The 22,586-nt window shown below is 41.0% G+C and overlaps 2 protein-coding genes and 1 long non-coding RNA gene across 3 annotated transcripts in view; 2 read left to right on the forward strand and 1 right to left on the reverse strand.

Annotated features, from left to right (window-relative positions):
- Positions 1–861: 861 nt before the first annotated feature.
- vgll2b (vestigial-like family member 2b) lies at positions 862–5,906 on the forward strand. Its single transcript, XM_051385846.1, has 4 exons — positions 862–1,194; positions 1,695–2,040; positions 3,975–4,421; positions 4,794–5,906. Exons 1-4 carry the CDS (start codon positions 1,108–1,110, stop codon positions 4,835–4,837), a joined length of 924 nt encoding a protein of 307 aa, XP_051241806.1. The 5' UTR covers positions 862–1,107; the 3' UTR covers positions 4,838–5,906.
- Positions 2,393–22,586, reverse strand: part of LOC127355289 (uncharacterized) — a 28,596-nt gene continuing 8,402 nt past the window's right edge. The window contains exon 3 of the long non-coding RNA XR_007881728.1: positions 2,393–2,439. This is a non-coding gene — a long non-coding RNA (uncharacterized LOC127355289). The remainder of the gene's footprint in view (positions 2,440–22,586) is intronic.
- ctsl.1 (cathepsin L.1) lies at positions 10,991–14,057 on the forward strand. The gene is made up of 9 exons (XM_051385832.1): positions 10,991–11,137; positions 11,455–11,555; positions 11,791–11,933; positions 12,105–12,302; positions 12,393–12,584; positions 12,908–13,073; positions 13,202–13,307; positions 13,602–13,705; positions 13,818–14,057. Exons 2-8 carry the CDS (start codon positions 11,456–11,458, stop codon positions 13,699–13,701), a joined length of 1,005 nt encoding a protein of 334 aa, XP_051241792.1. The 5' UTR covers positions 10,991–11,137; position 11,455; the 3' UTR covers positions 13,702–13,705; positions 13,818–14,057.

The following is a 22,586-nucleotide window of genomic DNA, read 5'->3' on the forward strand; positions in this document are numbered from 1 at the left end:
CATGCCCAAACATTAGGTACCTGTAAACCCTTAAAACAAGAGAAAACTACACTTTGTGGAGAATGTATTTAACTTGATGGTTATCAAGTTAAATTTAAAAAAAAAAGAGGCATGGAAGCATGATGATTTCTCTGCCTCTGTGGTGTTTGTGATTGTCATCGGGTATGTTTGTGTGTGTGTGTGAAAATATCTTTTGTTTACACTGCTGATAGGTGATAATTTGTCATAGATTCGTGCAGAGTCCCTTTCTCCTCTATGTTGGTATGACCAGTGTATGCAACCTATAGTTGACACCTATGTGTCATTCTGGGAACACACTAAATACTTCAGATGACTTGAGGGTTTACTTGGCAACCGATGGCTGTTTTAAGACCATGGATACACTTTCAGCTTGGACTGAGAACAAAGTTTTCAAGTATCCACAGTACACGGAAAGAAATAAAAAGTCACTGAATCGCATGTATCATGTGCTCATTGTTGTGTGGCTGGTTATGAAGCTCAATGACTTCATCCAAATCTATTTGTGTAACTGGATGACATTCTATTTAACCTTTATTTTACACCAGGATAAAGTTATAATTAGTCACAGGTTGTTTCCAGCTTTTCTAGAAAACACTGTTGCCTATGTTTTATATTTGAATTACATTATTTACACCTATGCTTTTGACAACTGCCATATGTTTTTAATGATTACAGCTTTTAGCCAATTCATTTTTAATATCAAAGGAAAACAATCCGTTTGGTCGTGTGCAATCAATAATCTGCTATAGATGTTGTGAGGTAGTGTGAGTGTTGGTGGTGGTGGTGATGAGGGGGATGGAGGGCTGGTAAAGGTGGGAGGGGTTGACGCAAAGATGTACAGGACAGGACACCCTCATGCTTGCTCCATAGACCTCACCACATTTTGCTGCCGCAGCTGTTGTGGCGCACACACGGAGCAGAGAGGTGCGCTCTTTCTGGTGACTATGTCGAGTCTGGCCAGGGCTTTTTCAACCTAATCAGCAACCAACGAGCCCGTTTCTCCTCGGCATAAAAACCGGAATGTTGTCACTCTCTCTTTCAGCAAGGTCGGTTTCCACAGAACAGTGAAGACACCGCTCATTTACCATGAGCTGTTTGGATGTTATGTACCCAGCCTATGGACATTACGCACCGTACGCATCGACTGCTCCTGCATTTTTCAATAGCTTACAGGTAGGAAATAAGCAAACATTTAAATGTTCCAGTGATATTTCTTCTTATTTCCAGTTTTAGGTGGGATACGGGGGTCGGTGAGGTGAGGAGCAACTATTACGCTTCTTTAAGCAGCTTGTGCGTAAAAGCAAATAGCCTGATGGGAATATCGTTTGTGATGTCAGAATTCGTTTGATTTAATAAGTAATTTACGAGTATCTTTATTGGCAGTGCTGCTGTTTGTGTCTTACCAAGCACAGAAGTCGTTCTGCACCCACAAAACTCATATCTTAACGGGCGCGGGCTCACTCACTCACACACACACACACACACACACACACACACACACACACACACACACACACACACACACACGCCATTGCTGCCACACACAAAGAAAAACATGATGTCAAAATGTCTCATGGACAGCTCCAGAACTGTCCACTGCAACACCTGTCTTAACCCTCTCCCTGCTCCTCCCCTCCTCCCCTGACTCTCCTCTGACCCCCACCCCCTGGCAGGCTCCCACAGGTCTGAGCAGAACTTCTTCTCACTGCCGGGATTTTATGGACACTCCCAGGGGTCCCGAGGGGATGTCTGGGGGCCCAGGCACTGGAGGATCAACTTCCTCCTCATCGTCATCCAGCTCTTCCTCATCCTCCTACACGCCTGCAGCTTTGAGGCCAGAGGAGGGCCCCAAGGAGAAGCAGGAGGCCCCTGAGGCTGAGTACCTGACTTCTCGCTGTGTCCTCTTCACCTACTACCAGGGAGACATCAGCAGCGTGGTGGACGAGCACTTCTCCAGGGCCCTCAGCTCCTACATGGATGGAGAGGGCAAACGGCGGGCATCAGACCAACAGGGCACAGGTATACCACATTGTCCAGACTTAAGACTATTGTACAAGTTAAGGCACACACCTATCGTTGAGAAAGTAAACGTACAGTGCATGTGTAGAGATCTTGGTAAATAACTTTTCATGTCCATAATTACATATAGATACGGTGTCCATTAATGGAAAGATTTAACAAAACAACAGATCTGAGTATTATTGCACCAGTAAAGCTGATTTCTTACGACCATTACAACTAATTTATTTCATGAAGATTCACACCAGCTTGAAAAAAGTTGGGTAAACTGAATTTAGGTTGGTTTAGCCTTCCACCACATCCCTGCTGCTTTGAAATTACCTTTTATTTATGTGAGCACAGTTGTCTGTGTGGCGTCTTGAACTGGCCTTTCAGGCCACACAGGATGAGTTGACAGTTCTACAGAGCACAGCAGAGCATCAGACAGGTGATGTGATCAGGTGACAGGACTTAAGAGCTGCTTACTGGGACTGTTGTCCCCGGAGAGGTCAGGGAGTAGGGGTTCAAAGGTCATGAAGGTCAGAAGCTGTTGGGAATCAAAAGGTACTTCTATGACTCTGGTTAGGTTAACGATTTAAAGAAAAGCAAGAGAAATCATGCACACTTAGATTTTCTTAGGTTTTTGGGGTTAGAAATCAGTCATAAAAAATATATTATAGGCTTTCGAATTCCATGTTTGATGTTTAGGCATTACATGGTCTTGTGTTGTATGCTTTGGCTACCTTGCCACTGCAGACACTGGGGATTCACAACCTGTTGTAAATTATGATAAAGCTTTTGTACAAGCAAAGAAACTAATTGAATAATGTTTAAATTAGCAACATCATTGGATAGATTTCTTTGTTTGAATTTTTCAAGTAAAACTGTGGTCATTTACAAATCTTCTAGAGACACCAAAGCCTCTTTTTAACAACAGTCAGCAGATGCCCCTTGGATATCCATGTAGGGCCTATAGCCTCTACTCTCTCCCTCTCTCTGCTGTCGCTGTTAGTCTTTCCTAGTTCAGTCAGACGTCTTCATTTCGGCACTAACACACGCTTCCTGCCTCACAACAGATGCTATGTTTATACATGGCCGTAAGCGCACAGCCTCGCCGGCGTATCCCCTTCAAACGTCTCTGCGGCTGCCATTCTGACTCTTGCTCCAGCTCTTGACCCACAATGGTTGCTCAGTCAGTTGCCTGTCTGCTGGTCAGATTTATATATGCTGTGATCTGTGTGATAGGAGCAGAGGGAAACACTACCTCTCAGAGTGTCGCACGGTGTCTGTTTTCAGAGGAATATCTAAATATAAAATTATACTGCTAAAAACATATAATGGCTTGCTGACATTCTGTCAAGGGCGAGGAGAGGGGGGAGCAGAGAAAACAACAGGTGGGGGTGCAGGAGACAGAAGAGAGGGGTGGCGGGTGCTAGCACAGGGCCAGAGTTGCGTGTCTGAGTGTGGGTGTGTGTGTGCATGAGAGCGTTGTGAGACTTTCAGAAGTACTGGGCTGACATGAGAGTGAGAGATGTCACCACAGCAAGTGATTTAAGGCTCTGTGAGCCTTGGGCTCCCTCCAGGCCAGAACGTCTGCCTTATATAGAAGGATATAGGGACGTCTCTCTTTCTACCTTTCTCTCTGTCACTCTCTTTCTCTCTCTTTCACTCTCTCTCTCTCTCTCTGTGGTTGTGTTTATTTCTGTGTCTTGTTGGGGCTAGGGCTGTTTGACAGTATGATCCAATGGGAAAGATATCTGGGCCAGAGGGTGTAGCAGTCATGTGAGTGACATCTACGTTTTAGCACGGGTTGCTCCTCTTGCACAGCTCCAGTCTTTCCATTTGTCTCTATAAATCAAGTGATTCACCACACACTTGTGCAACTGTTTGTGACTTGGTGTAAATGTGATGGTTGTTTATCCTCCTTCGCACTTTTTACCTCCCGCTCCCGTTAGATACCCCTTCACCTAGCAGTCGACGAAGCTTCCCCCCTTCCTTCTGGGACAGTAACTACTCCTCACCTCAGAGTCGGTCCCACTGTGAGACGGGTGCTCCTTCCTATTCCATGGACCCATACGCATCAGGGTTGCACCCGGGCCTGTCTCACCCACACGCTCATCCCCACCCACATGCTCATCCTCACTCCCACCCCCACCCACCAGAAAGCTGGGCATATCCCCAGGCCCAAGCCTACGGGCCCCCGCGGCCTCTCCACGAACTGTATTCACCATCGGCTTTGGAGCCCCACTATGGGCCGTTGCTCATGCCCACGGTGAGACCACCTCATCTCCCTACCTTGCCAAGCCACTATGAAGTGAGCAAGCTGGAGCCCACTGCTTCCTGGCCTGGCCTGCTTCCTCCAGGAGATGTCAGCCAGACGCTGGCACTAAACATGGATGCAGGTAACCACTCAACCATTAATACAAATACTGTATGGACATATAGTGTTCATTTATTTACAGTTCATTAAAATGTTTTTGATCAGATCGGATATGGATATTGTTAAATGGTAGAAAAACATACTGTAGGAAACATATATAAGCATATATTTGTGATGCTGAATACCCTAGGCCCTGCCACAGATACTCCCACACACACACACACACACACACACACACACACACACACACACACACAATGCATCATAATCATCACAGAAGCTCTCTTTTTCCACCCTCTAAAACAGGATGTTTGGCAAAAGTAGGCTCCATGACAACCTGTGTTCTGTTGTTCGCCATTGTCCTCCTCATTGTTTCCTTGTCCTTTTTTCTCAGGCCTCCAGCAGCACAAGAAAGGCAAGGAGCTGTACTGGTTCTAACGAGCCCTTCAGTCACATTGACCAGCCATTACCAGATCCAATTAGTCCCTGGACCTGCTCCGCTATTGAAGCAGCGTGTCCCTTTATCCCCCCCACACACTCCATCCCCATCTATCCACCCCCTTCTCTCTCTGCTCCTGGCCTCCCCTGCCAGTATACAGCCTTGCTCCAGGTTGACGTGTGTGCACCATGGAGATAAAGCAGAGCGAGGGAGAGAGAGAGAGAGAGAGAGAGAGAGAGAGAGAGAGAGAGAGAGAGACACTGTCTATAATCTGTGCTGTTGCTCTCTCTTTCGCATCTCTCTCTCCTGACGCTGCCGGTGCAGCACAGACCTTGGCAAGGTGCGAGCCACAGTGACCTGTTTGGACTGAGAAAGACAGGATCACAACAGACTTTTGCAGAGGACAGAGAGATAGAGGGATGAATGGAGGGACAGAGGGATGAATAGCGGCAAGCAGGGATTCCCTCCAACGTCCCTGGTTATCTCTGTCCCATGTTCTTTGTTGGTACAGTGGTTGTCATCATCCACTTATCTGCATTGCACAAATGCAACATGCAGCGATAAAACAGGAGCAGCAATTATGGCGGTTTATGCTTTGTGACTGTCATCATGATGCCTTTTTTTGGTTATTATATAATTTTGTTCTCTGAAATAAGGTGTTTCTATTTATTGATGTTTATGTGCATTTCTAAAATGTTTGGTTAGGCCAGTGTTCTGAAATAATTGTAATTCAGTTAATTGTGTTTTCTAAAGAGAGAGGTAATGGAGATGACAATACCACGCGTTTCTGGTGGAGTTTTTCATCTATCTATGAAGGAATATTTTGTGGTCATTTCTCAAAAACATATCAAAAATGTGTTCAGCTCAACAAGTATGTGTTTGCTCTGAACAGACTCAAAGATTGTGTTCTATCAATTTGTTGATGTTCCCTTTTAGTTCTCTGCGACGTTCTTGGGTGTTTTGAATTTGGACTTTCTAAATACTTTTTGAATTTTCTTTTTTGTGTGTGTCATTTCCCATTTTTGTGTCCAAGAAGATTGTGATGTCAATAAATATTTTTATGGTAAATTTTCTGCTAAATGTTTACCTTACCTGACCTCATAAGTAATAGTGTTGGAGCTACTACTAATTTAAAGGACACTGTAAGTGTAGCTGGATAGAGAAATACTTCCAGTGTATAAATACTATAATTAGCTTCATAAAAAGTGTCTCAGTATTAGGCAGAACACACATCAGAAAGTGAAGGTTGGTGGAGTAGATCGGTTTCTGATCCACACACTCTATGTATCTGTGTGTGGATATTTTAGTAGCTGTGTGAATCCTAGAGACAGTAGCCCAGCCAGATGTGATCAAGGTTTCGCTTTGCAACTCGTCTTATTTAAAAGGCCTTCCATTTGAATTCCTGCTCGCATTCACACTTTGTCACCTATAAAGTGGGAACGAGTGGTGAATGCCAGCAATGTGTAACCAGAGAAGAAGCTAGCCACCCCAGCTATGCACCAAATGTTGCTGTGTTATTGATCCGATAATCAGATTATGTGCTAAGGTATGCCAGCCTGGGCCACTGTCACAATTTAGCGGCTGTTATGTGTGACCCCCCACTAGAGAGCAGCCAACTATGTGATTGGCTCTAAGCTGAGGAAACATGCAGAGTAATGAAATTAGAAGAGTTTACCAGGGATAGCGTTCCTCTCGGTTTCCCATGCCAAGCATCTTACTGCTTTTCACACTAGTATTGTCACTGGGCCTGAGGGTTTCCTTTTCACACCAGATCCTTCAGGATCTACTCCATAGATAGTATGCACCCACAGCTATTGTCACATTTTATTACTTAGAAGTCAATAAACTCTACATAGCATTGGTGATTGCCATGTGTAACCATCATAGAGGAATGTGGAGAAAACCTTTAATAAAATGTTGTCATTATGGATGCTGACCAGTACAGTAATTAATTAACTGATTCAGCTTGTTACACTTTCAGAAGCAGCATAAAAAGTCCAGTAGAACAATTGTATTACTCACATACAATTAAATGTGTGGGAGCTGTTTACCTATGAACAAAAACACTGTGCAACCAAAGCCTAAGGAAATGTTGCCCTCTCCTGGTGTGTTGCTAACACTGCAAATGCCAGCTAAAAAAATTTAAAAATCACTCACACCCAATGACTATGTGGAGTTTTTAACCCTGAATCTGCCCTACAACGGTTGAGAGCAGTAACTGTGGAAACAGTGAGATTGAGAAAAATGGTTTAAAATGTTCAGGCTGTCTGGCAAACTGCATAAGAGATAGATATTTTATGCCTTTTATGGTTCCAATTTCCACAGAACATAGCCTACCTAATACCTACAATATTTACATTGCACTCTGCTTTTGGATAATCTGTCTGTCTAAAGTCTGTTTAAGAAAGTAAACCTTATTTTACAGTAGACTTGTTTAATTGACTGCACAACGGCACATTTAATTGAAAAAAGAATCATCAGAGTAATCGATAATGAAAATGATCATTAGCTGCAGTCCTAATTTGCAGTTATATTTTATCGGGCTAAATGCATCTCTTTTGCAATGTATCTGTCAGTCTAATATTAATATTCACAATTAAATTGATTGACAAATTTTCAATTTCATACATTTACACAGTTACTTTATTTGTTAGAAGTTAAACTGAAATGGCAGTGACTAAGATTTCCTGAGCTAGTTAGTATGATTTACTAACTGATTTAGTTACGTGGAATAATAAACTGAATATGCCAATTCATCAAAATGGAAATTGTTCATTTAAAAATAACAGCTGGGGAAAAATATTAAGCAACAAGTAGGCTACATTTAGTTATAGCTTCAGCTTATATAATGAATTAATGGTCATTTAAAAAAATAACGATTTTATAGTAAAACAGATCTGATTCGTTTCTGAATTTTGAACAAATAGTTACTGCATTTTGCCTTCATGGCAGTATAGTCAGTATCATTGGACCCTATCAGAGCTATAAGTAAAGTATTAGAAATGCTGAGCAGACACGTGTGACTGCCTCGCAGTTGCAGACAGAATGCAACATTTGGAAATTTTACAACTTAATTATAATTATTATTTCATTATAATTATAATAATTTCTTTGATTTTGACCAAAAATGTTTTTTGGAAAAACCCTCTGTGATCCCCATGTACAGTACCTGGGTAGACTTAAAGGGAAGTCAGTATAATCAGTCCCCAACATTAACAAGCATTTTCTGAGAAGAGCTGATTTACTGAGGTTACTCAATACATGATGTCCATTCATTGAGTAACCTTTTACAGTAAGTCGACCCACATTTACCAGGCAGTGGGTCATATGACCAGTCATCGGTGAAAGACACATCACACAGGAGGTGGATTCACATTTAGAATTTGTTTGATCATAACAATGAGTCTAAACAAAACAAATCAAGAACCACTTCAAAAAATGTAATCAATGTTGAAATCATAAACTGTTTATTATTATTCCATCTTCGCTAAATGCTACATAATCTACTCTAATCTTTTTACAACCTGACACTCAACCTGTTTACTGACTGTACAAGGCAGTACACCATATCTTGCTTTAATTTTACACACGCACAAAAGAGTGCCTTGCATTTCCGATAGCTAATGTGTCATTTCCAGAGCTATAACCAGTGACTTTCATTAGTGTCATGTGTAAGATGAAGGAAACCAATAAAACACAATGACATGCAACCAAAATATGTGGTACACAATGTGGAAGTGGTGGTGAAAATTACAGAACCGATTATACTGTGCAGTTAGCTTCTGTGTTGCCTTTTGCAGCTTATCGGGCCCTTCACATACACAAATACACTCATGTACTCATACTGTGTAAATTTAAAAAATATTTTACTGCAAGCTCTTTCTCAAGGCCATGCACACGGCACACACAAACCTTGATCTATGAACTTTGGAAGTTTTCCTATTGTATTTGTGTTGTGCTGACTCATGAAACAATCCTGTCACTTGACTGTTGTTGTAAATGGTTTATAGTACACAAGGTACATCACAAACATTATGCTTACCAAGTGCACTTGACTTCTTAGTTTCACGATAAAACCCACTATTAACAACATATATGACAGATAGTCATACTATAGGCTAGCATTTGTCAACTTTTTATCTGTGTTCACAAAATCCCAGTTATGGTACACACTTATATTGGTTTAAAATAATTAAGAACACAACTTCAGTATAAAACTTGTGAACTTAGAGGTAGCTAACAAGCATGCAAAGAGCTGCTGGTCAACTGCAGTGATAGAAAGTAACTACACAGTACTGTACAATTTTGAGGTACTTTTACTTCATATATATCTATTTTATACTACTTAAGAGCTATAGATACTAGTTACTTTTCTGATTAAGAGCAAGAGAGCTTAGAGCCAAGAAAAGTAAAATAAAAATGATGCAAACTTTGCTTTTTCTTCTTTCCTACCCCGTTAATCATCTCAGGACACCTCATATTTATTTTGTGACCCTTTGGAGAGTGCCTGACCCATAGGTTGGGAACCACTGTACTAAAATGTCTAGTTGTACATAAAGTAGATAAACTTACACTTTGAGCAGCCACAACAGTAAAATTATATTTACACTGCAACTACACCGCTGTGACACTTAATCCTACACACTGGTCCTTTAGGTTGGATTTTGAATGCACTTACTTTACCTGCAATTAAATATTTTTATATTATTAGTATATTAGTATACAGTATTTTTAAATCGTGGTATTAAGTAAAGGATTTGAGTACTACTTCCACCACTGGTCAACTGTTCTTCTGCTGTTTTCCATTATGTGCCAGTGTTATTAGCATGTAAACTATATGCACTGTTTTTTAGGAAGGAATCCAAGTGTGCTTACAAACCCTACTGACTACACACCCTGTGTTACTGTGAAACTGGTTTCAAACCAGCAGAAATTTGACACAAGCTGATAGAGTTCAATGACAGACCGTAAACTTTTAGCTTAGCTCTCAGTTTTTCTACACTTCGCAGCGTCTTTATGGTTTTAAGTATTGTCATGACACGAAAGCCTTGTGACCGACAGTCAGACAACAAAGACTACAGACAAGCAGGAGGGTGAGGCAGAGGGACAGTCATACAACAATTAAAACATGGGTAACTGCAGTGAATTTCCATGGAAAAATGAGTATGAACATATTGTAATATGTAAAACGTGTTTAGAAGACCAAGAATTCACACTTTGGTTGCCATCAGAGTAAAACAAAAAATCAATTCCCTCACTGGTTTCTGCTTTTTCCGTGTTATTCAGTCTTCTTTTGTGTATCTGATTGTTAAATAATATTTGGGCTTCCCGACAATGTCTGTAACTGTAAAACTTGCAGAACAAACGTTAGTTAAAAACAGGATGTGTGTATGGAAACAGACAGGAAATAACTGTCAATGGAAACACTCAACTCATGAATCATAAATAGTAGAGAAGAGTTTAATTAATCAGAATGGTTGTGTTCACAAACAGTATATTTGTGGGAATGTGTGTATTTTGACAACGTTGATTCAACTTGTTTCTGTGTCTAATTAAATAGAAAATAAGGGAATACAGACTTCAGTCCAGTTTTTGAAAAATGGAAAGACAGGGTTACACCACTTCAAATAAAACCAGATCATTCATGTAAACCGTTCAAACAAACTTTCAGGTAAGTGCCACCTACATATCCGAGAAATAAGAACGCCTTCATTTGCTACCTGCACATTTTCCAGGGAGGCACAATTTAGTTGGAAAGATTTAAACTAAAACAGGTGGGTGTCAACGGCACACATTAGTGCACATATGTTTGTATATGTTTTATGTTGTTTATTTTTTTGCGAGGAATCCCCATGTGACTGAAATCAGAAAATACAGAGGAAAATACCAAATCTCACACAACCTCACATGAAGCATCACGTTAACACACAGACAGACCGTTTCTTCTACATGTGACTGTACAATTCCTAACCAAAAAACTGCTGAGTAAATGCTCATAGTCCTTAAAGAAAATTATTATCACCCTGCTGTTCCTTATTTTGCTGAGGTTTAAAAATATGTTTCCCAAAAGAATGGCATGATGCAAGCTTCTCATAATGCACAACTCCCCCATTCCCCATTTCAATGATTGACTCTTTCTCTTTCTCTCTGATTTTATGAGCTGCTGACAGCCACCTGACTGGACACACTGTAAGCCATAACTGTAGTCGGCTATATAAGAAGGTTTCCCTGGCAGAGCCCTGCATCACCTACAGGCTGTTATATCTCAAACCTCATCGCACATACCGACATAGAGTCAGGTAAGCAGAGATGATATCAAGACACACACAAACCAACAGAGAGGCACACACACACACTTCCTGTACTGCAGGTGCATTGATGCAAAGAAGAACAGAGACTCATAGATGAGAAAGACATTCAGGGAGAGATGAAAGAATGATTCAAAGAAACTGAGAAATAGAGCTGATACAGTGGTAGCGTGCACGTGACATCTGACGTCATGACAGAAAATGTTTGTGAAGCAAAGTTGAAGTGAAAGAGTTCAGTTTCAACCTGTTCGGTTTCCTGCAAGTCACAAGGGATTTCTTTGCTTTTTCTGCTTGTGTTGTGGAGTCAGGATGAAGCTGCTGCTGGTTGTTGCTGCTGTTCTGGCCGTGGCCAGCTGTGCCAGCATCTCCCTGGAAGACCTGGAGTTCCATGCCTGGAAACTCAAGTTTGGTGAGTTTTATCAGACTGGTTTCTTTTATTGTGATCCGTTGTAAAATACAGTAGATTTAGTTTCCTATGAATATACTGTCTGTGAAGCCTGAATTTGGATTGTGCTCATTCACATCAACACACACACAAAAAGATCTAAAGTAAAGGGATTTGTAATCTGCCTAAAATGTTTAGGTGTACATTGTACATTTAATTTTTCAGCCAGTAAAGGGAAATCTTCTCTTTCTGATGGCAGGAAGGGTCTACAGCTCTCCATCAGAGGAGGCTCACCGCAGGCAAATCTGGCTCAACAACCGCAAACTGGTGCTTGTGCACAACATCATGGCCGATGAGGGCATCAAGTCCTACCGCCTTGGCATGACCTACTTTGCTGACATGGTATACACAGGAAAATAGAAATGTGGTTGTTTCTGCCATCATAGCTCTTAACTTTTACCATTTGTGACTAACTGTCAAGAGTGTAATTTGATGCTATCAGATTGTAATGATGAATGAACTTTTGAATGAAGACCCTATTAATTGACACTGAATTTTGTCCCTCTTCACCAGGAAAATGAAGAGTACAAACGCCTGATTTCCCAGGGCTGCCTGGGCTCCTTCAACGCCTCCCAACCCCGCCGTGGCTCTACTTTCTTCCGTCTGCCTGAGGGCACCGATCTGCCCAACAGTGTTGACTGGAGGGACAAGGGATACGTCACTGATGTCAAGGATCAGAAGGAGTGCGGCTCCTGCTGGGCCTTCAGCACAGTATGTACAACTTGGTGTCTTCTCTTTCGGTAATGCAGGAAACTTTACACAACTGTTTTCTGGTTTCAAATTAATTTATGTCCCTTTTAGACTGGCTCGCTGGAGGGTCAGAACTTCAAGAAGACAGGGAAGCTGGTGTCTCTGAGTGAGCAGCAACTGGTTGACTGCTCCGGCGACTATGGCAACATGGGTTGCATGGGAGGCCTAATGGACAACGCTTTCCAGTACATCATAGCCAACGGAGGGATAGACACAGAGGACTCCTACCCTTATGAAGCTGAGGTAAAAAGAAAGCAGTTTGGTTAAAAATTGAATAGTCTTTAAACGTTCAGCATTCAGTGTCAGACAACCATCTTCAACCATTATCATGCTAATGAAACAGAGGTGGATTTACAAATAGTTTCATTCACAGTATTAAAAATCATTGCCCTCCATGTAAGAGGTGTCCAATACTGCCATCTTGTGGACAAAATGTATAGTGGCTCCAAACCTTGAAACAGACTGGCAGTGACTTATGTTTTCTGATGTACACTTAATTACTACTTTCATATTGTGTCAGTATAGAAATAAATTGTGGTTAATTGGGGATATTTTCTCTCACTTAGGATGGTCAGTGCCGTTACAACCCAGACACTATTGGTGCCAAATGCACAGGCTATGTTGATGTGAAACAAGGTGATGAAGATGCCCTGCAGGAGGCTTTGGCAACCATCGGACCTGTATCTGTGGCCATTGATGCTTCTCATTCATCCTTCCAGCTCTATGAATCAGGTGAACACACTGTGTTGCTTCTGCCAGAAAATATTCTTATCAAATGCAAGAGGAAATGGGAAATACTTGTCTTTTCTAATCTAACTATTTTTTTCTAACTTGATTTTGTGTGTGTGTTATTGTGCTAGGAGTGTATGATGAGCCAGAGTGCAGCAGCACAGAGTTGGACCACGGTGTACTGGCTGTGGGCTACGGCAGTGATAGCGGACGTGACTTCTGGCTGGTTAAAAACAGGTAAGCACCCAGATCTGATGCTCAAATTTTAAATTATGGTCTGCTCGCCTGCTATATAGTGTTACAGTGGAGACAGAAAGCTAAGTTGCAGTTTTCACAGATGGCAGCAGTAAGGCGTCTTATTTATAGCTGCCAGGATGAAGTGAAACTTACACAGGATGTTAACTTCTTAAACTGCACATTACTAATACTATTACCATTATTTAACTTGATCATTATGCTGTTGTATTGTGATTAGGATTCTGTTTTACATATAACAGCTGAATATTGTTGGTAATTTGTGTATTTCTGTAGCTGGGGTCTAAGTTGGGGAGACAAGGGCTACATCAAGATGACCAGGAACAAACACAACCAGTGTGGTATTGCTACTGCATCCAGCTACCCCCTGGTCTAAGCAGGTGAGAAGAGAGTGTTAAACTTCTGGGTGTCTGCACATAATGTACTTGAAAGAATGTGTGTGCACTTTAATGCCCATTAACTGGTTGTTGTTCATGTTTATTGGATTTTCAGGTCCAGCACTTTCCTCAGTGAGGAGGAGAACAGTGACACATAATTTACTTTAATTTCATAAAGAAACTGAGTTATGGAGCAAAATGTCCTTTTGTTGTTCCTCAGAAGTGAATAAGGTACAGAGTCTCTCTGGCACACTTTTAATAAAATAACTATTTTTTAATGAATATTGTAAATAAATGTAAAAAAAAAAAAAAGTTTAATGCTGAGAGATACAAATAAACATTTATGTGTTTGTGATTGTGTTGCTTTTCATTTATATTAGTGGGACTCTGCTGATGTGCTGTGGCTTATCAACACTATTACTTGTACTTGTTACATGCATGTTGGACAATCACTTTTTATTCTATTAGCTCAGGTTTGCTCTAATAATTACAATTATTATTTGGCATGTGAGTATGGCACCTTATTTTCAAGGGTTTACAGGGATGTACAAATTAATTAGTTAATTAATTAATTAAGTAAAGATGTATTTACTATTTGTTGCTTTAGACACTCTGTCAAGTGTTTAAAATCAATTGTATTTATTTGTACACGTTTATTAAAAAAATATTGAGCAAACATCAAGCAACCCACAATGGGCCCCGATGCATAGTACAAGAAATTCTGCAGTAGCAGTGGCTTGTTGCTAGGATCCAAATATATAGGATGAGTCTCACACAACAAAGTTAGTCAAGTCAAAGGACAACATAAACTGTGCCAAAGCGAACCTGTTGACTTTATCACTTTATAAAAATGACCAATGATGAATATGCGCTCACATCTAACTATATAAATGACTGCCTTAAGATTCCCAGTGTGCATGAAGCAGCTTCAGTGTATTTGGTTGTATTTAACAATACACTGTGCTCTGTGCTGACTACATAAAAAGGGCTTTTAACATTATAAATATACTTGCTTTAGTCAAGATGGCTAAGAACTTTGCTTGAAGACAAGTTGAACGTTTCCAGATAACATATTTCTGAAGGCAGATTTCGTCCTCATATCTTTGGGCTTTTGTCATATCTGGATTCATTGTTTTGACTGACATAAATTATTCACAAAAAACAATTGTGTTTGTTGTTCAAAAAGTCTCAGATGTTGCCTCTGATACTGACTGCTGCTGTGGCCCTTGGCTTGCAAACCTCAGGCCAAAGATAAAAGCTGTGGGCAGGGGGTTTTAGAAGTGGAAAATTCATTTTGGTAAAGGAATATCTCCTCTTTGGTCTTTTCTGCTGTCTTTGTACTTTGTGTTCGGTTGGATAGCATTTTCTTGCTATATTTTCCCGGATACTGTAGTACTTTCTTTAGCATTCTGTGGTTTGTGAAAGGTTATCTCAGATTCACTCTTCGTATACAGGTAGAGATGCTGCCACAGAAAAGGGGGAGGTAAAAGTGTAAGCAGATCTGGCAGACAAATGTGAACATATAGTGAAACACAACGACACAGCCGCAGAGAGCATCAAATTATAAACTTTTGTGGTTGAATGTCTTGTCTGATGTGGTAAAAAAAAAAAAAAGCTATCATGGATTGTAGAGAAAAATCTCAGCGGTATGTATTTTGACCTCTGTTACTGTCAATATATTTTACAGACTCCCTTTTGCTTTCAAGATCATCCTCCTCTCCTGTCACTTCCTCCCATCTTGACACTTGATCCATCCAATATAAACTGCTATTATGAGGAGAAGGGAAAAGGACAAATAAATGAAATGTATTTTTTATCCTCCTCATCTTTCAAACAACTGATGGAATGCTAAAATGTTGTATCACTTACCTTGTGATTCTGGAGCATGGGAATAAGCAGTTTCCAGAACACGAAATGCTCGTAGAAATGAGTCAGATAATTGAAAACAACCAAATTTTCTTTGGCGGTAAGGCCGTGGGTGCAGCCATCACAACAGATCACAACACAGCACAGGGTGACTAAAAACACTGGTATTATCAAGTCCACTCACTCTCACATTTTAACTTAATATGAGACAAATATCCTCAATGCTTAACATTTATTTGACCTTTTTTTTTTATTTAGGTTCATGTCCAGTTGCAGTTACACAAGCTTTAGTTAATTTTGCATGTCTAGTTTAGAGGGGGGTTTGTTTTGTTTTGCTGATCCATAATTAATATTAGGTTTATATTAGGTTAGGTTAGCAAACTATCTGTCTAGTGTGTTAGTTATTTTAGTTATTATGTTCATGATCATGTGTCATCAACCAGCCAATATATACATTTATGTTCCTCTCTGTGCCACTTAGTTTCTCATTTCAGTCTCATAGCAGTTCAGTTTGTTGTATTTTGCATTCAGTCCTATTTTGTTGACCTCTTTTAGGACCTATTTTAGCTAATATTCAAATCTTACTTCGTCTTTTGGGTAACTAACTTTTTTGAAATCTAAAGCCTGCACTCTTGCTTCTCTGCTTGGCCCCTAACGTGTATTCAATTGAAAGTTTTCTTAGAGAAGAGGATTTCATTAATCTTGCTTCCCTGTTTTTATATTGTTTAGTTAATACTACATTATAACTTTGCCCTTTTTCCCACTGCTTTGCATTCACTCACACCAGACACAGTATAGTGTCTAAGATGTATAACATCCTTGTGACCTTTTTCATGATACCAATTAACTGCACCCATCAAGGTCAAGTTGGTTCCCTGACATTGTTTCCAGGGTAACATGAACCAACTCTGGTTCAATACCCACACTGTATATGTGCAGTAATACACACAAACGTAAGTAATACCATGATGCAATTCAGCCTTCTTTCAACGGTAATTTGTAATGCTTAAGGGTTTTGCATGTAATCCAACTAAACAGCAGTACTTAAGCCATTATTCTTACATCTCTATTGAACCTGTGGCAGGTTGCTTCACTCATCTGTAATCCATGAAGTCGGCTATAAATAAATTTACAATGCTTGAAATTATTTTGTTAATTTGTCATGGGCTATTCAACCTAACTGCATTTAATTTTACTGCACGCAATGAGGCTGAAAAAAGATCAGTACACCAGTTTGACTTTGCTTGGTCGCAAAACCCAGTGACAGATGATGCTCCATTCTTTAACTGGCTTTAGATATTTTGTAATTTGCTGAAAAAAACAACTTTGACTTTGCTAACAAAAGTCATCGGTCAGAAAATGATTGTTCTCCTCTTCCCACGAGGTAGATGACATCTGTTTTAATTATACACAATAGTTGCCCCAATTTAATTTATGAAATCACATTAAGTGCTTGTAATTTTCCCCATTCTAAATGTCACATTAGGTCTGGTTGTGATAACATTTGATGGGAGGTGGAGAAACACCAAGGCAGGGATACAGAGAGGGGGGGAACATATTAGGAATTTAATCAGCTCGTGTGACAAAATGTGACCTTGACATCTTACTTTTTCCTCCCTCAGCTGAAGCAGGAGCAGCGAGAGCCGTGTGGAGGCAAACACGTAATTGAAAGAGAGATTTATATTATCTTTTGTCAGGCGAGTCTCGTAACAGTAGACCTGAAGAAAAAAAACATCTCTGCCATTTCATCAGTATGACAGTATTCAGCCAATTAGGCCTGAATGATTGTTATCCAGTGACGTTATCATCATCATCCCTTTTATTTTTAGGAGTATGAAGGAGGGCATTAGAAACTGGAAAAAGCAAAGATGAAAAAGCTTCCAGACAGAGACAAAGGGAAACAGAAGGAGGGCGCGTAAGAGGTGAGGCAAATTAATTGGTTTTGCTAAATCCTCCTCAAACAGCAGAAGCCAATGTGGTTCCACAAAAGGCCATTACCGGTAATCAATTTAAATCTGTTTTACCCTTCCCAAGGAAACCAATTAGGCAATTTAATTTGGCTTTTTTGATTCACAGCATAACCACGGCCCAGGATAGGACGTCCAATTCGCATCCTGCAGAGAGGGACAAGTGAAAACATTGGGAGGTGTTGCTGGAACAAACAAAGCTATTGATCTAAGGGAGGCTGAGAGATCCAGGGAAGGGTGAGAAAGAAAGGATGATAAATTCATGAATTTTCACTGTGTTAAGAAAAAAAAAACAGTGATCCTGCTGTGTCCATTTAAAACTGCCTCAATAATTAAAGTTATTGCAAGTTCAGCCTTTAGCTGACTCCAGGCATTTAAATTCAGTTTTCCAGTAAATGTGACTCCACATTTAAAGCAGTTGATCATTTTTGGCTGTATTTTTGTGTTAGAGGAAGCTCTTTTGTAAGGTCACTAGATGGCAGTACTTGACTGCTGATGATTATCTCAGCAGTTTGAGGCGCTGTGGCCTGTCATGTAAAGCTCTGGTTTAAAGTCAAAATATATTCCTTTGATTCTTACAGTCACATGTCCTTAGAATGCACGTATAGCACATACGGACATTCATATATCTATACATACACACTAAGACTGCATTTCCTTGCACCAGTGAACCCATTCTCTAACACTCTAACAACGCACAAGCCACACACTGAGTGTCTGCTTAATCAACAATGTCACCACACAATTTCAGTAGATTGGCTGTTGGGTTGGTATGGAGGAAAGTGTCAGTCAGCCATGTCACCCATCATAGCGAACAAACAGTCTCTCCTATGGGGACACAGATGGGGGCCACGTTTCCGTGCCCATGCGTTATCCATCTTCCATCGTGCCTTTCTGTGTGCGTGCATGTGTGCAGCTCCTTGCATGTGTGGTGTGTCCACGTGTGTGTGGGGAAATGGGATGTCAACTGGTTTGTCATGGTAATGGGGAACATGTGTGATTGTGACAGACAGGAGTTCTGGATGACCGCACACAGTAGTGGTACACTTGCACACACACCCGTGCACGTTGGCCTAATGCAGACAGAAAGCATGGAGGCTGAGCAAGAGCAGAACTGTATGAAAAATATATATTAAATGACTTTATAAATACTTTATATTTCTGAAATGAACCCAGAAAGCGGGCCAATAATCCATACTCGTCCTCTTGCTCTTTTTAATCTCTCCTTTCTTATCATTATCCCTTTTTTCTTTTCCTGGTTTCTCCCCTCCATCCTCCTCCAGCCAGCTGTGTTTCTTGGACAGGGCTCCTGGCTGTGGTCTGAGCGAAGCGAGAGAAGCTAACCGTTTGAGAAAAACAGCTCTGGCAAGGCCAATTACACCCAGACAAAGCACTTTGCATGTTATTGTGTTAGGGATTCATGCTTGATTGACTGAATGGGTTCTAATGAGGCTGGGGAACGACATGCAGGAAAGGAAGAAACACTCCTCCGTTTCCCTGATGGATTGATTCACCCGTGCACTCACGTAGACATGCCGGTACAAACGCACTCCATGGTGCACAGTTACAGTGCAAAGGTGTGCAATCACTTTGGCCTGCACATGGGAGCACATTTACAGTGATGAATGCAAATCAACACTAACACAAACAGCGGCTCTCTTTCTCAGATTACAGCTATAAAGTTGGGACTGTGTGCATCTGTGAGTGTGTGCAGTGGGCGGCAGATGAAGAGGAGATAGTGGAAAGGTAACTTGCTGTATTGCCTCTGCAGATGCTCCTATGTGAAAGCTTCACTCCCACTGGCATCCTTTTATAGTATCACTTCACTAGGTAGAGTTGGATATAGCAACAGATGGATTGGTAAAGCCTACAGCAGTGATAAAAAATGTCAGCCGTTATTCTTGTTGGGCCTGTATAACAGATGTTAGTTTTATTTCTGTGTTGTGTTGTGGGCTGGGCTTCGACTCCACTAGGTTTCACGTCTTTGAAGTTTTTTTGTTCTCAGCGGAATGAAAGTTGAAACGGATATTACTAGCCACAGGCTAATGAGAATAACAAATGCCGGCTATGATGTTCGTGAGATCACTGTCAACAAAATACAAATTGAAAATGAAATTAGCTAGCAACCCAGGTCCAGTCTATGAATTTTAAAAGGCAGATACCCATGAGCTGCATGTATGTAAGATGCAGGGTAGGAAAGAGGGGGAAGTACACAAGCATGGCAACAAAGTCAGGGAAAAACAATGATCAACTATATATTATATCGCTCATTTTCATAGTCACAGTCATTCATTCCAGTGACTCCAGACCCAGCATTGTGGGATACTTGAGAGACCCTGTACAGAGAGTCATGTAAAGAATATTGACTGCCAATCTTCTCCTTCTTTACCCTCTCCTTCTTTACGCTCTCCTTCTTTACCCTGCTTTTGCACCTGCTCATCTCCTTCACTTCCGCGTCCCTCTCATTCATCATTTCTCATTGCCTCTTCTCTCCCTCTCAGCTCTCTCCTCTACCTCGTCCATCTCCCCCACCGTACCGAGGTCAGGGTGAGGGGTCAATTGCCTGGGTGCACCACAGAGCCTGTTCTTGAAGGAGTAGTCATGTAACCGTGCTCAGTCTTATCTTTTTGTTTTATATTGCCTGACAACTCTTTCCCACAGGAGACAGCCTTACTTTCACCTGCAGCAGGGCACTCCATACACACGTGCGTGTGTGTGTGTGTGTGTGTGTGTGTGTGTGTGTGTGTGTGTGTGTGTGTGTGTTTTCTGCATGCACGTCTGTGTGTTAGCATGTGTGGGTGGATGCTTCAGTGTCCTCCAGTCGTTCGCCTGCCCCTTTTTGCCCACCCTTGTTTATATGCCCTGTTATCTTTCCTCTTCTTCAGCTTTCTTCCTTACCTGACCTTTTTCTCTCTCTCTGCTTTTCTTCTTCCATCGATAGCCAGAGCTAATAAGGCAATTAAAGCCTAATTAAAGGAGTCTTCAGAGAGAGGGAAGGTCTCAGGCAACTTCATGAGGGTAAGGGAGCGGTGTGTTTACTCATGTCTCTGGCGAGCTCTCCCCCACTCTCTCCTGACCAACACAACAAAGTTTGAAAAAAAAAAAAGTGCTGAGATAATGAAAGGCCTGAGGAACTGTACACACACACAATCCTATCCCGATTCCACAAAGTCCTCAGATTTATTTCTGTATTTGAGTGGTATCAAGAAATGGGTAACACGAGGTAACTAGCTAATTTGTTCAGCTTCAAGTGTATTTATCCAACCAGCGTCAGCCCACTCATTGTTGTCAAATTTGCCAGCACAGATCAAAGGGGCCTATGCAGCGTGTCAGCCAGGTTACCTCTACTTGGCACCCTGAATCAAAGTCACGGATTAAGGGAAAGCGGGGGAGTTGGGGAGGGTGTTCGAGGCCATGTGACAGACGATCATCCTCTTTTTGGGATGTGAGTGAGCTGCCTGTCACAGAGGTCTGGGATGGATCTGCGTTGTTTTTCCACATACATCCCAAAGCCTCTTTTACATCCCGTTGCATACGATCAGTATGTGCACTTGTAGTCTGAAACAAAATCTTTACCCCTGATTTAGAAGGCACTTACAATGCATTAGCCTTGTGGTAATTACTAGAAACTCAATTAGAAGAAACCGCTGAAGACCAAGACCAAACTGGAGGGCTTAAGCTGCAACGCTGGTAAATGGATTTGGAGTTAATTTAGTGAGTCAGAGGGTGAAACAGCCATCAGTGATGTTTTAAGCTGCAGCAAGCAACCTGAGCGCTCAGAGCTCTGTACCTTAGGCTGATCTCTTCTGTAGTCTGCTCTCAATTGGCATTCAGCTTCACTTTGGTTTGAGTGTTGCATTAAATTGTTCTGGGAATTTATTGAACACATGTGTGTGCCGCCTGCGTGTTCGTGCATGTGACAATCCTTCATTCAACGTCTCTTTATTGGTATACTGTTTCTCAGTGATGTTTACACAAGTGTAGACGTTACTGTCTGAGCCTCAGGTCCTGTTCAGAGTGGAGTAGTATATTTTATTCATGCATCTTTGTATGTTCTCTAACATGCCTCGGGCATTTTTATGACCTTAAGCAGTACCTGCCTGTTTCTGGTGAATATCTGTATTTACGTTCTGCAGTGTGCTTGTTTTTGTTTCTGGTTCTAGTGATTTGTAGAGACTGGCCAATACTAGTTGATCAAGGCTGCATATTCATATTTGAAACTTTAAACAAATCTTAATCTAAAAGTTGGTTATTAAAAAATTGTGACAAACAAATGTATGGAGTGGGTATTTTTAAAGAAATAAACTTTTTTCATTATTATCATCTACAAAAAATGTCTGTAACTATTTACTTAAACCCTCAAATAGCTTTTTCAGTCTAACTCACAAAACAAACCAAAACCAAATATATTCAGTTAATTATCCCACATAAGACAAAGATATACAACAAATCTTGACAACTGAGAATCTGGAACCAATGAATGTTTGGCATTATTGCTATAAAAAAAAATTAACGATAATTTTAAAAATAGCTGCAGATTAATTTTCTATCGATCCCCTGATGGATTAATTGTCTCAGCTTTATTTGGCATTTCTTGTTATCATATGTGAGATAAACTAAAATCAGCCATACATTTTGGTCATGCCAATGTATTGGTCAGCCTGGTTTGTGTGTGTACCTCAGACACCTGCACATATTGGGACTGTAAGAACAGGCTGGTAAGTCACATATTGGACTCGGCCATCTAAATCCATGGAGAGAGTGGTACAGTGAGCAGATGGACTGCACGTTGTAGAAGGAGTGGGTGGTAAAGTCTGCATGTCCCTGTGTGTGCTTGTGAATGCTCCTATTGGTGCCAGCATGTGTGTTGGCGTTTATGTGTGTTCACGTAGGTGCTCCTGCAGGATCTTGGCTTTTACCTTAGAGTAAAGTTCTCTGTGTGTATGTGTGTGTGTGTGTGTGTGTGTGTGTGTGTGTGTGTGTGTGTGTGTGTGTGTAGGTGTGTGTGTGTGTGTGTGTGTGTGTGTTGTGGGTTGGTGAGTGGGCGTACA

The sequence above is a fragment of the Dicentrarchus labrax genome, unplaced genomic scaffold, assembly GCF_905237075.1.
Source record: "Dicentrarchus labrax unplaced genomic scaffold, dlabrax2021, whole genome shotgun sequence".
Lineage (NCBI taxonomy): Eukaryota > Metazoa > Chordata > Actinopteri > Moronidae > Dicentrarchus > Dicentrarchus labrax.